Source organism: Delphinapterus leucas, chromosome 4 (genome assembly GCF_059928025.1).
Source record: "Delphinapterus leucas isolate spDelLeu-1000000601 "Yukka" chromosome 4, BTC_Dleu_Yukka2, whole genome shotgun sequence".
NCBI classification, from domain to species: domain Eukaryota; kingdom Metazoa; phylum Chordata; class Mammalia; order Artiodactyla; family Monodontidae; genus Delphinapterus; species Delphinapterus leucas.
Window position 1 is genome coordinate 108,563,584 of NC_143132.1, and position 16,542 is coordinate 108,580,125.

A 16,542-nucleotide genomic window follows, 5' to 3' on the forward strand; every position below is an offset into this window, starting at 1 on the left:
GCATGCTTCTCATTGTGGTGGCTTCTGTTGCTGCAGAGCACGGGCTTTAGGCACGCAGGTTTCAGTAGTTGCAGCATACGGGCTCAGTAGTTGCAGCACGTGGGCCCTAAAGTTAGAAGGTTTTGGTAGTTGTGGCAAGTGGGCTCAGTAGTTGCAGTGCAGGCTCTAGGGCACACGGGCTTCAGTAGTTGTGGCTCACGGGCTCTACAGCACAGGCTCCGTAGTTGTGGCACATGTGCTTAGCTGCTCCACAGCATGTGGGATCTTCCCAGACCAGGGATCGAACCCACGTCCCCTACACTGGCAGGCAGATTCTTAACCACTGCGCCTCCAGGGAAGTCCTGATACTTAATTTTTAAGAAGTTTGGAATAACTCCCAGAATAGTTACTAATTCAGAAAAAAACTATTTTAATGTATACACATTAGGCTTGAATTTTAGCCAAATTTTAAATACATGTCACTAGAGAAATCAAGATCCAAATTCAGGATGATATGTACTCTATAACTGGAGTGACCATATGGCCCAGTTTGCCCAGGACTGTACTAATTTAGAGCTGTTATTCCCACATCCCACCCAACGTAACAATTGTCTCATGTTTTTCATTTTTTAAATATTATTATGAATAAAGTAAGATAGTATGGGTTTGTTATATTTCCACTTTATACTTCCACCTTCTACCATGGCTTTGCCTAGTACTCTGTGGAGTACCGGTGAAGTTAACAGAGTTCTCACTTCAACTTCTAGTTCAATCTAAAAACCAACCACTGAGAACCCATCTCTCTCTTTCCTGACCCTTTCCTGATCAAAGAAGTACACCTGGACACTAACCCTATCCAGATGTGGGTGCTGATAGCAGAATGTTTGAAGCTGCTGTCCCAGCCAGCCACTTGGTGTACATGCTAGTTGTGCCACAGCCATTCTTCAGCTTGCAAAATGCGCATAACCTCCAGGCCTCCATCAGCTGGGTCAGTGGGATATGTAAGGTGTTTGTAAGGCATTCGTGAAATACATACAGGAAAGAGACTCTGTGTATTCCTGTGCATAATGTACAGAGAGAGTAATCTGCACTTAATGCTACAGTAGTTTCGCTATTTATTTAATTGGATTTACACGATACAGCAAATATTTATTTTATTTGGTGACATTTCACAGCAATTATTATAAATATAAATTATTTTTAGCATCTCCTTTTATGCTCAAGTGCCCCAGTTTACACAAAGAGTATATGGTCACACTACAATGAACAACGACCTTATTCCCTATCAAGTTGTAGTGGACTACATGAAGGAATTCATAGACATAACTACATAAAGCATCTTCTGGGTCCTCAAAACCATGAACCTGAAGGGATGGCAAGGGTCAGCCAACCAGAAAACTAACTAATATCACACTATTACTATAGTAAAGCTATTTTTGAACTGCCGTGATTCTTAAACAAATACAAAAAAAAACAAACCAATTCTACATGAGATGAACATTCTATACAACCTAAAACTATATATGTGATACAAAGATTCTAAGTTCTATTACTTCTTTGTTGATTCATAAAGTGCTTCAGAATCATAAAGTGCTTCAGAATCACATATTAACCCTGAGGACTTCATTGACTTTGAGCATCTAAACAGAGTTTAGGTTAGAAGGAGGCATGAAAACAGTTTAAGTACCTTAACAAAGAAAAACTCCATTGTTTTGGATAGCAAATAATTATTCATTACTTCAAACGGCATCTTTTAAAATATAACTCATTAAAGAGCCTTAAAAAGTATCAAACACATTTGAACGAGTATAGGACAAAACTGTGTATTTTTTTAACTCTTAAAAGACAATTATTTTCCTTAAGAGACAAGTCGGCCCAAGGTGATCCGAGGTTCCTGGAGGAATTTCAAAACCTTTCAAGTCTAAGAACAAAAAACAATAAAAAACATTCCTTTTGCCCGTAACAGCTCTTACATTCTAGATGAATACCTTAACAGACAGGACAAAATCTGGAGGAAAAACAAATATCCAACTTTGACCTTTGAAAAAAAGGATAGTTTTTCCATTCTCAATGAACCCCAAATAAAAATCTCAGGTCACCTTTTCATTCAGTTCAAAACTTAAATTTGAAAATGGCAGATTTAAATTTTCAACATTAGATGTCATTAAAGATTCTATATCACATGCAATCAATAAGTATTTATAATAAAAAACCTTTAACTCAAGTATGATATACTGTAGTCAACATACCAGTGAAGGTGGTGGGGCAGGTCTTACATCTACTCCAAAAGAGTCTAAGGTTTAGGAAGAGACCTTCAAGACGGTGGAGGAGTAAGACATGGAGATCACCTTCCTCCCCACAGATACATCAGAAATACATTTATATGTGGAACACTCCTACAGAACACCAACTGAATGCTGGTAGCAGACCTCAGACTTCCCAAAAGGGTAGTGGTGCTCCAGCTGGGCATCAGGCCTATGCCTCTGAGGTGGGAGAGCCGAGTTCAGGACACAGGTCCACCACAGACCTCCCATCTCCATGTAATATCAAACGGGGAAAGCTCTCCCAGAGATCTCCATCTCAATGCTAAAACCCACCTCTACTCAAGAACCAGCAACCTACAGTGCTGGACACCCTATGCCAAACAACCAGCAAGATAGGAACACAACCCCACCCATTAGCAGAGAGGCTGCCTAAAATCATAAGGTCACAGACACCCAAAAACACACCAACGGACGCAGTCCTGCCCAACAGAAAGACAAGATCCAGCCTCATCCACCACAACACAGGCACTAGTCCCCTCCACCAGAAAGCCTACACAACTCACTGAACCAACCTGAGCCACTGGTGGCAGACACCAAAAACAACAGGAACTACGAACCTGCAGCCTGTGAAAAGGAGACCCCAAACACAGTAAATTAAGCAAAATTACAAGACAGAGAAACACACATCAGATGAAAGAGCAAGGTAAAAACCCACCAGACCAAACAAATGAAGAGGAAATAGGCAGTCTACCTGAAAAAGAATTCAGGGTAATGATAGTAAATATGATGCAAAGTCTTGGAAAGAGCCTGGAAAAAATACAAAAAACATTTAACAAGGACCTAGAAGAACTAAAGAACAAACAAACAATGATGAAAAACACAATATGAAATTAAAAATTCTCTAGAAGGAATCAATAGCAGAATAACTGAGGCACAAGAATGGATAAGTGACCTGAAAGATAAATAGTAGAAATAACTACCGCAGAGCAGAATAAAGAAAAAAGAATGAAAAGAATTGAGAACAGTCTTAGACATCTCTGGGACAACATTAAATGCACCAACATTCAAATTATAGGGGTCCCAGAGGAGAAGAGAAAAAGAAAGGGACTGAGAAAATATTTGAAGAGATTATAGTTGAAAACTTCCCTAACATGGGAAAGGAAATAGCCACCCAAATCCGGGAAGAGCAGAGCGTCGCATACAGGATAAATCCAAGGAGAAACACACCAAGATGCATATTAATCAAACAAACTATCTAAAATTAAGTACAAAGGAAAAATATTAAAAGCAGCAAGGGAAAAACAACAAATAGCATACAAGAGAATCCCCAAAAGGTTAAAAGCTAATCTTTCAGCAGAAACTCTGCAAGCCAGAAGGGAGTGGCAGCACATATTTAAAGTGATGAAAGGGAAAAACCTACAAACAAGATTACTCTACCCAGCAAGGATCTCATTCAGATTCAACAGAGAAATTAAAATCTTTATAGGCAAGCAAAAGCCAAGAGAATTCAGCAACACCAAACCAGCTTTACAAAAAAGGCTAAAGGAACTTCTCTAGGCAGGAAACACAAGAGAATGAAAAGACCTACAGTAACCTAAAACAATTAAGAAAATGGTCATAGGAATGTACATATCGATAATTAGCTTAAATGTGAAAGGATTAAATGCTCCCACCAAAAGACACAGACTGGCTGAATGGATACAAAACCAAGACCCGTATATATACTGTCTACAAGAGACCCACTTCAGACCTAGGGACACATACAGAATGAAAGTGAGGGGATGGAAAAAAGTGAGGGGATGGAAAAAGATATTCCATGCAAATGGAAACCAAAAGAAAGCTGGAGTAGCAATACTCATATCAGATAAAATAGACATTAAAATAAAGAATGTTTCAAGAGACAAGGAAGGACACTATATAATGATCAAAGGATCAATCCAAGAAGAACATATAACAATTATAAATATATATGCACCCAACATAGGAGCATCTCAACACATAAGGCAACTGCTGACAGCTATAAAATAGAAAACTGACAGTAACACAATCATAGTGGGGGACTTAAACACCTCACTTACACCAATGGACAGGTCCTCCAGACAGAAAACTAATAAGGAAACATAACCTCTAAATGACACAACAGACCAGATAGATTTAATTGATATTTATAGGACATTCCATCCAAAAACAGCAGATTACACTTTCTTCTCAAGTGCACATGGCACATTCTCCAGGATAGACCATATCTTGGGTCACAAATCAAGCCTTGGTAAGTTTAAGAAAATTGAAATCGTACCAAGTATCTTTTCCAACCCCAATGCTATAACACTAGATATCAATTACAGGAAAAATTCTATAAAAAATACAAACACAGGGCTTCCCTGGTGGCGCAGTGGTTGACAGTCCACCTGCCGATGCAGGGGAACGTGGGTTCATGCCCCGGCCCAGGAGGATCCCACATGCTGCGGAGCAGCTGGGCTTGTGAGCCATGGCCACTGAGCCTGCGCATCTGGAGCCTGTGCTCCGCAACGGGAGAGGCCACAACACTGAGAGGCCGCGTACTGCAAAAAAACAAAACAGAACAAAACAAAACAAACACATGGAGGCTAAACAATACACTACTTAATAACCAAGAGATCACTGAAGAAATCAAAGAGGAAATCAAAAAATACCTAGAAACAAATGACAATGAAAACACAATGACCCAAAACCTATGGGACACAGCAAAAGCAGTTCTAAGAGGAAAGTTTAGAGCAATACAATCCTACATCAGGAAACAAGCAATATCTCAAATAAAGAACCTAACCTTACACCTAAAGAAATTAAAGAAGAAATTAAAGTAGAAGAAAAGAAATCATAAAGATCAGATCAGAAATAAATGAAAAAGAAATGAAGGAAATGCTGGCAAAGATCAGTAAAACTAAAAGCTGGTTCCTTGAGAAGATAAAATTAATAAACCTCTAGCCAGACCCATCAAGAAAAAAAGGGAGAAGACTCAAATCAATAGAATTAGAAATGAAAAAGGAGAAGTAACAACTGACACTGCAGAAATACAAAGGATCATGAAAGATTACTACAAGCAACTATATGCCAATAAAATGGACAACCTGGAAGAAATCGACAAATTCTTAGAAAAGCACAACCTTCCGAGACTGAAACAGGAAGAAAAGGAAAATATAAACAGACCCATCACAAGCACTGAAATTGAGACTGTGATTAAAAATCTTCCAACAAACAAAAGCCCAGAACCAGATGGCTTCGCAGGTGAATTCTATCAAACATTTAGAGAAGAGCTAACACCTATCCTTCTCAAACTCCTCCAAAATACAGCAGAGGAAGGAACCCTCCCCAACTCATTCTACAAGGCCACCATCAACCTGATACCAAAACTCGACAAAGATGTCACAAAGAAAGAAAACAACAGGCCAATATCACTGATGAACATAGATGCAAAAATCCTCAACAAAATACTAGCAAATAGAACCCAACAGCACATTAAAGGGATCATACACCATAATGATGAAGTGAGCTTTATCCCAGAAATGCAAGGTTTCTTCAATATACACAAATCAATCAATGTGATAAACCATATTAAAAAACTGAAGAATAAAAACCGTATGATCATCTCAATAGATGCAGAAAAAGCTTCTGACAAAATTCAACACCATTTGATAAAAAACCCTCCAGAAAGTAGGCATAGAGGGAATGTACCTCAACATAATAAAGGCCATATATGACAAACCCACAGCCAACATCATCCTCAATGGTGAAAAACTGAAAGCATTTCCACTAAGATCAGGAACAAGACAAAGTTGTCTACTCTCAACACTATAATTTAACATAGTTTTGGAAGTTTTAGCCACAGCAATCAGAGAAGAAAAAGAAATAAAAGGAATCCAAATCAGAGAAGAAGAAGTAAAGCTGTCACTGTTTGCAGATGACATGATAATATACATAGAGAATCCTAAAGATGCTACCAGAAAACTACTAGAGCTAATCACTGAATTTGGCAAAGTAGCAGGATACAAAATTAATGCACAGAAATCTCTTGCATTCCTATACATTAATGATGAAAAATGTGAAAGAGAAATTAAGGAAGCACTCCCATTTACCACTGCAACAAAAAGAATAAAATACCTAGGAATAAACCTACCTAAGGAGACAAAACACCTGTATGCAGAAAAGTATAAGACACTGATGAAAGAAATTACAGATGATACCAACAGATGGAGGGATATACCATGTCCTTGGACTGGAAGAATCAACACTGTGAAAATGACTATACCACCCAAAGCAATATACAAATTCAATGCAATCCCTATCAAATTACCAGGGACATTTTTCGCAGAACCAGAGCAAAAAATTTCACAATTTGTATGGAAACACAAAAGACCCAACAGCCAAAACAATCTTGAGAAAGAAAAACGGAGCTGGAGGAATCAGGCTCCCGGACTTCAGACTATACTACAAAGCTACAGTAATCAACACAGTATGGTACTAGCACAAAAACAGAAATACAGATCAATGGAAGAGGATAGAAAGCCCAGAGATAAACCCACGCACATATGGTCAACTTACTTTTGATAAAGGAGGCAACAATATACAATGGAGAAAAGACAGCCTCTTCAATAGTGGTGCTTGGAAAACTGGATAGCTACATGTAAAAGAATGAAATTAGAACACTCCCTAACACCATACACAAAAATAAACTCAAAATGGATTAAAAACCTAAATGTAAGGCCATACACCACAAATCTCTTAGAGGAAAACATAGGCAGAACACTCTATGACATAAATCACAGCAAGCTCCTTTTTGACCCACCTCCTAGAGGAATATAAATAAAAACAAAAATAAACAAATGGGGGCTTCCCTGGTGGCGCAGTGGTTGAGAGTCCGCCTGCCGATGCAGGGAACACGGGTTTGTGCCCCAGTCCGGGAAGATCCCACATGCCGCGGAGCAGCTGGGCCCGTGAGCCATGGCCATTGAGCCTGCGCGTCCGGAGCCTGTGCTCCACAACGGGAGAGGCCACAACAGTGAGAGGCCTGCATACCGTAAAAAAATAAAATAAAATAAAATAATAAACAAATGGGACCTAATGAAACTTAAAAGCTTCTGCACAGGTAAGGAAACCATAAACAAGATGAAAAGACAACCCTCACAATGGGAGAAAATATTTGTAAATGAAGCAACTGACAAAGGATTTATCTCCAAAATTTACAAGCAGCTCCTGCAAGCTCAATATCAAAAAAACAAACAACCCAATCCAAAACTAGGCAGAAGACCTAAATAGACATTTCTCTAAAGATATACAGATTGCCAACAAACACATGAAAGCATGCTCAACATCACTAATCATGAGAGAGATGCAAATCAAAACTACAATGAGGTATCACCTCACACCAGTCAGTATGGCCATCGTCAAAAAATCTACAAAGAATAAATGCTGGAGAGGGTGTGGAGAAAAGGGAATCCTCTTGCCCTGTTGGTGGGAATGTAAATTGATACAGCCACTATGGAGAACAGTATGGAGGTTCCTTAAAAAACTAAAAATAGAACTACCATATGACCCAGCAACCCCACTACTGGGCATATACCCTCTGAAAACCGCAATTCAAAAAGAGTCACAAACCACAATGTTCATTGCAGCTCTATTTACAATTGCCAGGACATGGAAGCAACCTAAGTGTCCATCAACAGATGAATGGATAAAGAAGATGTGGCACATATATACAATGGAATATTACTCAGCCATAAAAAGAAACAAAACTGAATTATTTGTAGTGAGGTGGATGGACCTAGAGACTGTCATACAGAGTGAAGTAAGTCAGAAGAAAAATAAATACTGTATGCTAACACATATATATGGCATCTAAAAAAAAAAGGTTCTGAAGAACCTACGGGCAGGACAAGAATAAAGATGCAGATGTAGAGAATGGACTTGAGGACACAAGGAGGGGGAAGGGTAAGATGGGACGAAGTGAGAAAGTGGTATAGACATATATACACTATCAAATTTAAAATAGATAGCTAGTGGGAAGCAGCCGCATAGCACAGGGAGATCAGCTAGGTGCTTTGTGACCACCTAGAGGGATGGGATAGGGAGGGTGGGAGGGAGACACAAGAGGAAGGAGATACGGGGATATATGTATATGTATAGCTGATTCACTTTGTTATAAAGCAGAAACTAATACACCATTGTAAAGCAATTATACTCCAATAAAGATGTTTTTAAAAAAAAGAGTCTAAGGCTTAGATGGGACTAAAAGTGGGAAACTTGACAAGTAGTCCAAAGAACATTACTCTTATAATCTTGCCTTAATAAAACTGAAAAAAGTTACTATGTCTAATGTTTGCTACATACATATATTCATATACAACACTGAATAGTTGTAAAAACTTTTTAAAGAAAAGCTGACTGCCTATGCTCTTGTTTATGTGAGATAAGATCTTAACTAAATAACATTATATCAGCTGTTTAAGGAAAAGAATAATCTCTGCCTTGGATGGTTAACCACAGTAGCCCTGAAGAAAAAGAAAAGCCAGCTATGTTTTTTCAGCTTAGGAAGTCAGAACTCATAAAGATCCTTTCCAGCTCTAAAATGATACTCTGTGGGTAAAACTAATGAAAACAGCCCAAATCCTTTTACAGAATTTAGGTAGGTCTCTCCCTAATTTCTATCATGCAAAAATTTCTTTTTCAAAAACCCTGAAAAATACTGAGATGTACCAGAACAGGAATCAAAATGAGCTCTTTCCCCACTTTAATTTATCAACTAAGATTTACACACAACTGTCAGAGGCACAATAGATGTACAACGTAAGCTTGGGTCCAGTACCTGTATTTCACACCAGAGGGAAAGGTGGTTTCAGTGGTAAGCTATGGAAAATAGATGCCTACTTAGATTTCTGGGTGGACCTCTCAGAATATCATATTTCACTTACTTTACTCTGCAACCCCCCCATATTTAAACATCTCTTTACTTTAAATGTTTCTTATGATCAATGACACATCATTGATCATATCATCAGAACGTTTTTACATATTATGGCTTACTTATAGGTTTTTTTTTTTCCCCTCCTTAGGAGTTCATGAAATAATCATAGATGTGATGAAATGTTATTTTCCTGGATTGCTCCTCTTGAAAATGCTTTCAATTTGTTTTACATCTAATTGTTAGCAAAGTAAAAAAAACAACAACAATGGTAATTCCCTGGCAGTCCGGTTGTTAGGACCCGGCGCTTTCACTGCCTGGGCCCAGGTTGGATCCCTAGTCTGGGAAGTAAGATCCCACAAGCAGCCAAGCAGCACAGCCGGGGGGAAAAAAAAAAAAAAGAAAGAAAGAAAGAAAAAAAAGACACATGCTTGCTTATGCTACAAAACATAAAGAACCTTGAAATAAAAATAAGGTAACCAGCAATTCACCTGGGTCTCAGATATATCAAACTTATAAGATTCTCTTTAAAATTCAAGTTGAACAAAAAAAAAGCACACCAGCTAGCAAGAATACTGTATGTTCTGTACACCGGAGTCAGGTAATTTGGAAACTGAATCTTTTAGCTTCCTGCTGTCACTCAACTTTGTGTAAATACTGTTTTCAAATCAGCACATATTTTTCTAAGTCTGTAAATTAGGTTTGAATCCTCCTAATAACACAGTCATTTCCTCTACCAGCACAAAGATGAATCTTTTCAATGATTTTACGGCTCAAAATTAAAGGGAGAAGAAAAATGCTTTGTAAGTTAACTAGTGTACAGGGAAGAGCTGTATGTTGAGGTTTACATAAGCTTCTGAGGCCAAAAACTAAGGGTTAGCCTGTCTTCATTCCCCTTTATGATCCTGAGAAAGAGCTCCAACTAGTCTGAGCATTAGTTTTCCTCGGTTTAAAGGAGTTTATCAGCTACCTTAAACTTTACTAATTTGTTCAACAAATATTTATTTGAACATTTACTAGAGAGTAAGCAATTACTAATGGAGAGGACCCACTAAGATGTGACTAGGCACCACCTTTATAAGAGAATACTGCCGAAAAGACAATTCTACCTGACTTAGAACACCAATTCCCACCTGATGTTTAAAGTTCCACACATCCTGAATGAAACGTAATGAAGTAATTTCTTTTAGCCGGGCCCTAAACAGCGTGTGGGAGGTAAATTTCGCTTAAATCGCAATTCAAAATCGCGCGGGTTCCCGCTGACAACACTGATTGTGCGGGTCTGAGAGAACTCCAGGCCAACGAAAATTTTAACACAGAAGTGAAAGCGAAGGTACTCGATTCAGAAGCGAGACGAAAGAAGAGGGTCTGAAGAAGTGCGTCGGAGGTGACGAGAAACGCAGAGGCGGCCCAAACTACTCCCTCCACTCGGCACATTGAGTTAACTTCTCCCGCACCCGGGACTCGCGACCCCCCCGGTTCCCGGGCGCGGTGGCGGCGGCCTGCGTCCCGGAAGGGGCTCGCAAAGGCCGGGAGCGGGTCCCATCGCAAACCAACTTGAAAAATATGGAGTGAGCGGGATGGGGGCGGGGCTGGACACACGCTCCTTCCCTCGGAGAAGGATGGGGGGAGGGGAACGGAGTGAGCGACCCTCCGGCCACCGGCCCAGACCCCGGGAGGGCGCTGACGGGGGCTTGGGGGGAGGGCGCGCGGTCACGCGGCCTCATCCAGGGCCGGTCTCGCCGCCGCGGACCCCAAGGGGGGAAACCCGGCGAGCCCCACCGAGGGCAGGCGGGAAACGGGGTGGCGGGAAGACTAGAGGCCCGCCCAGCTCCAACGCCACACGCGAGGCCCCGACCCCGCTCTGCCTTCGGCGGGCCCCGGGAGCTCCACAAAAGGCTACCCGACTCCCGAAGGGGCTGGGTGAGGGCTGAGGAAGCCCCCCTCACAGACAGACAGACAGACATTCACACACACACACACACACACACACAGAGACGTCCGCTCGCCTCCCTACCCCCACCCTCCGACCGCGCTCCGCGGGCTCTGAGCCCCACAGCGACGCGGGGGAGGCTGGGGCCAGCAGCGCGACCACGGGAAGCTGACGCCCTCCCCGACGCCAGGAGCTCAGCGGGCGCAGGAACCCCGACACGCAGACAAAAATCAACAAAGCACCTGCCGCTCCCGAGGAAAAAACATGCCACAGGCCCCGACTGGAGGCTCTCCGACGCGCCGCTGCCAGGGCCGCAGGGCTCCGCTGGCGGGCTGGGGGAAGGAGGCGGGGAAGGGCCCCGCGCGGTGGCTCCCCGGCCCCGGAGCCTTGCCTCCGTCCGGAAGCGGTGAGGCACGGACCCCCCACGCCAGAGACTGACCTTGGAGTCTCCGTTGCACAGAGCCATCGGGGCTGGGGCGGCGGCGGCCAGAGATGAGACGGGGCGGGAGAGGGCCGGTGGGGTCGACGCCACGGGCCGGGGCTGAGGAGGAGGCCTGGTCGAGGAGCGGGCGGGAGGCGCGGAGAGGAGCTGGCCGCCTGCGAAGCGCCGAGTGGAGGAGCAGCCGCGGAGCACGGGCCCCAGCGCCGCGGGAGAGCAGACCAGCCGCGCGCACGCTGCCCCCGCCTCCTGCTTCCGCACTGGCCGGCCACTGGGAGGAGCCAGAGCCCTTGTGGCTAGGCTGCCGAGCAGCGAACACCCGCAGCGGCCGCCGCCGCCGCCACTACTGCTGCAGCCCAATAAGCCCGCCTCTGGAGGAGGGGACTTCGGCGTCCGGCCCCGCCTCCACGTCCGTCCGGGCCGCCGAGGCCCGCCCCCTGTAGAAGAAACCTGCGGGTCTCAGGCCTGCCCACCCACAAGAGGAGGGGCCTGCGGCGCCTGGCCGCGCCCCCGCCCCTGTCTGGCCCGCCCTTTGGAGGAGGAGCCCGCGGCGCCCAGCTTAGCTGCCCCGGTCCCGCCCCCGTACCCGGCAGCAGGCGCTGAGAGGAAGGCCGGTGGCGCCCTGCCCCACCCCCGCCGCTAAAGCCGGCCTCGGAGAAAAACCCAAGCCGCCGTTCGCTTACTGTGGGCCCGCCGGCCCGCAGCCTTTGATGCGAGAGAGGCTGGTGGCACTGAAGAGGAGGCCTCCAGAGAGCTGGGTCGCTGGGGAACGCTTACCCGGTGGTGCGGCCTCATCCCAGGTTGCGGGTCATGGGGGAGGCCAAGGCTGCTTTGAAGAGTTTCGTGGTGACTTCAACGTGGACTTAAAAGTGACATTTGATCACTTAGGTCCCTCAAAAGTTCTACAGCGGGTGCAGAATTTCCAAAAGGAAGGGATTTGGGAGTGGCAACCTGGTGGGAAACTGGACAGACGGAGTAGAGCTCTGTTTGCACAGCAGTATTTTTATTTGGATTGTTTGTGGGAAAGGGAGGAACTGTAGTCTCTCCAGCTACTCACTGATACCCGTCAATGCAAGTATTACAGTACCTTGAATTTGGTCACCTGTGGGTCTAAACCAGGGTTGGGGAATAAATAATAACACTTGGGGCGGCTTTCCGTTTACAAAGCCTTTTAACAGATATTCAGTTAATATTATAATACGGCCAATATTTGCTGAGCTCATGCTGTGTGTCAAGCTCTAGTCCAGGTATTAAGGAGCTAGAGTGAGACTGCCCTGACTTCCAAAAACTCATTTTATTCTAAATAATCCCGTGGAAGTAGTGCAGTAAGATTGATGTTCTTATCCACTTTTACTAATAAAAAATTTGAGGCCCAGTGAGATTATGTACTTTTGCCTCTCTATATAGGAGGTAAGGGGTACCTGACCTGAGAAGGGATAAACAGTTTGTTAGTAAAATATTTACAGGATCAAAAGGCCCAAGGCCCTCCTGGACCTCACACTCAAGGAAAGTATTTTACTTACCTTTCTTCGAGGTGAAAAATGGATACTTGAACTTTCTAAAGCCATGGAGACTGTGTTCTCTTGATAGGTCTGAGTGAACAATCCAGAGAACAGTGTGGTGACCAATAGGAGAATTGCATTAACATCCACCTGGAATGGAATGGAATGTGATGTGCCGGCATTAAGGATTGGCTAAACCCCATCTGTATTAGATAATACCTAATTTAAATATATTCTAGTAGTCACTTGTGTTTACGGCTAAGAATGTCAGCATGTACCAGAATCCTTATAGCTTAAGTCTTCTGAAGCTTTTGACTCTATTCACCCCTTCCTCCTTCTTGAAACTGTATGTCCTTACAGGGCATCATAGAGGTGTCTTTTTACCTCCATGATTTTTCTCCATCACCTTTTCTTGTCCCTCTTTGTATATCTTTCCTATAGGAGGAAACGTAAGTATTGGTTTTCTTCAGTATTTCCATTCCTAGCCCTCTTCTCATCTTATTCTTCACCTGTGTTTCCCTGGGGCACCTATTTAAAAATATAGACTTGCGGGCTTCCCTGGTGGCGCAGTGGTTGAGAGTCCGCCTGCCGATGCAGGGGACACGGGTTCGTGCCCCGGTCCGGGAAGATCCCGCATGCCGCGGAGTGGCTAGGCCCGTGAGCCATGGCCGCTGAGCCTGCGCTTCTCAACAGGAGAGGCCACAACAGTGAGAGGCCCGCGTACCGCAAAAAAAAAAAAAAAAAAAAAAAAAAATATATATATATATAGAGAGAGAGAGAGAGAGAGAGAGACTTGCTTAAAAACACCTTAATAGGCTGTATGTCATGACAGCTCTCTCTTCTGAGCTCCAGGTCCCTATCACTGTATACATCCTCAGTTAGATGTTAAATGTCATAGTGGGTCCCAAACTCAAGTCTGAAACAAAACGTTGTTCAAGACTATTCTTGTTAATTTCCTGTTCATTTTATATATCAATTATTGAAAGAGGGGCACTAAAATTTCCAATGGTAATTGTGATTTTATCAGTTTCTCCTTATAGTTCTATCAGTTTTTGCTTTGTGTATTTTGAAGCTCTGTTTTTAGGATCATAAATGTTTAGAATCATTATTGATCCCTTTATAGTTATGAAATGATATTTTTTAGATCCCCAGTAATATTCTTCACTCTGACATCTACTGTGTCCAAAACAGCATGCCTGCTTTCTTGACTGGTTCTTGGCATGATATATCTTTTGCAACCCTTTATCCTGTTTGTGTCTTTATGTTTAAAGTGTTTCTTGTACACAGCACGTAATTACATCTTGCTTTAATTGGAGTGTTTATACCATTTACATTTAATGTGATTATTGATATGGTTAAGTTTATTTCTTTAATCTGGAGATTCTCAAGGCAGTAAGCTGAGGCAATTGAAGGGCTCATCCTTTTTGCTTCCTGTCTCTCAGGGATCTGACCTTTGTTGCCTGATATCCAGTATCTTGCAACCATTGTTGCATATATTTTGTCCGAGTTTTCTGTTATTGTTGTTTCCAGGAACTGCATCCAGTTCGTTACTCCATTCTGGCAGAAGTGGAAGTGTTTTAATGATTAGTTGAGGCATTTTAAACCTGTAAGGTCTTCCTTCTGTTACCTGTCCTATAGTATTTTTATATGATTATTAAGGTTAAGGGTGAAGATTGCCCTGAATTCAGAACAACTTAGGCAACATAGAATAGTGATGCTGATTCTTATAAATGTAATTGTGTGGTTTCTGGGACCAATACATTTTAAAAGAAACATTTCAGAAAACCCACAGAGAAAATTTACGTGACTTTTCAGATTTGATGAGTATCATATCATAAAATATTTATTTCAGGTATAATCCATGGTCATCTTATTTCATCTTTCAAATGTTTAATATTTTAAATCTGCCATTAACAAAAAAATTAACTTTTAAACCTACGAAGAATATTAGATGTCAACTTAAAACGTGGAAGGAAGTACATAGTTTTTCAAAATCATTTTAGGATGGTATGTGAGTTAGAAAAAAAAAAAACTTAAAGACAACTGTTCTAAATTTGATCATACATACTTTGCCCAGAATCTTCTTAATGGGTCCCCATTGCTCTCAGGATAAACTCCAAAACTTCTAACATTGCTTACTTGGTACTTGGAAATTTGACCAGCCCGTTTACCTTGTAGCCTGCTATTACCACTGCCCTCCTCACTCTACTCTCTAGCCATATTAAACTTCTTTCATTCCTTAAATATGACATGATCTTGACTTGGGCCTTTTGCACAGAAATGTCTTTTATCTAGAATATTTCTGTTCCCCTCCCCACAACCCCGAAGTCTTGGGTTAGATGTCTCTTCCTCTTTTGTGCCCCCATAATCCTTTCCCCTTCATCATTACTCTCCACCCTCTACAGTGTTACCTGTTCACTTGTCTCTGTCCACAGAAAAGCCCTGGAAACAGTAACATCCAGTAGCAACAAGCAAACCTAGCACCCAGATACTGTTTTCTAAATACCGGTCTCCAGCAAGAAGAACCAGGACTTCTTGGAGAAATGGCTGATCTCAGGACTGAGGCAGGGACAAGGTGACCAGGAACATCTTTTTGTGCCAGGAAGTTAGGAAGTGCTCAGAGAATGATGGGCACATTTCAGAGGGACACAGAGTCACTTTGAAAAGATTTTACTGGCCAAATCTGGAACAATATATCAAAATAGCGATGGTAAACAGATTGTACTCTCTGATTAAATTAGGAATCCATCAGTCTCTGATGATATAAATAAATGATTAAAAGGAGAGAAAACCGTTCCGTATAATAGTCAACTAATAAAGTTCAAACGAATAATTGAGTTAGAAAATCATCATTTGTACACATTCTGTAAAATAGATAATCAACAAGGACCTACTGCAGCACAGGTAACTCTACTCAACGTTCTGTAATAACCTATATGGGAAAAGAATCTGAGAAAGAATGGATATATGTATATGAACAACTGAATCACTTTGCTGTACACCTGAAACTAACACAACATTGTAAATCAACTATACCCCAATATAAAATAAAAATTAATTTTAAAAAAAGGAAAGTCATCATTTGGCAACCATCACACAAATAATAAATTCAGACAAGAAACATCAATGGATGGTAAAATTCGTGGATGAAAGTAGGATCAAGAACAGGTTTTATTTACATTGTCTCAAAGTATCTCCCTAGAAAATAATAATTATACAAGGAAAATAGTAACTTTAAAGTGGAAAAACTTGAGGATACCTCGTTACCCAAGTGGTCGAAGTTAGGAAAAAATCAACATGTGTCACCTGATGAATGCAATGAGGCAACCATAGTATTACTTCAGTAGTGCTTGCCTAAAATGTATAACCTAAGGTTGAGTAAACATCAAGCAAACCCAAATGGAGGCACGTTTAAAAAAATAACAGGTCTGTAATTTTTCCAGTTATCTCTTGCTTTGCAACAAACACCCTTGAATCTAGTGGTTTAAAAC

The 16,542-nt window shown here is 42.1% G+C and overlaps 1 protein-coding gene across 2 annotated transcripts in view; it reads right to left on the reverse strand.

The window, feature by feature from the left end:
* GMPS (guanosine monophosphate synthase) overlaps window positions 1–13,143 on the reverse strand; it is a 99,680-nt gene extending 86,537 nt beyond the window's left edge. Inside the window, exon 1 of one of the 2 annotated variants that reach the window (XM_089910966.1) lies at window positions 13,073–13,143. In XM_089910966.1, the coding sequence (XP_089767092.1) occupies window positions 13,073–13,117 (45 nt within the window). In that variant the 5' untranslated portion in view covers window positions 13,118–13,143. Of the gene's footprint in view, window positions 1–11,549; window positions 11,877–13,072 lie in introns of those variants that run through there. The other variant, XM_022573808.2, reaches the window with a different exon arrangement.
* Window positions 13,144–16,542: the final 3,399 nt, after the last annotated feature.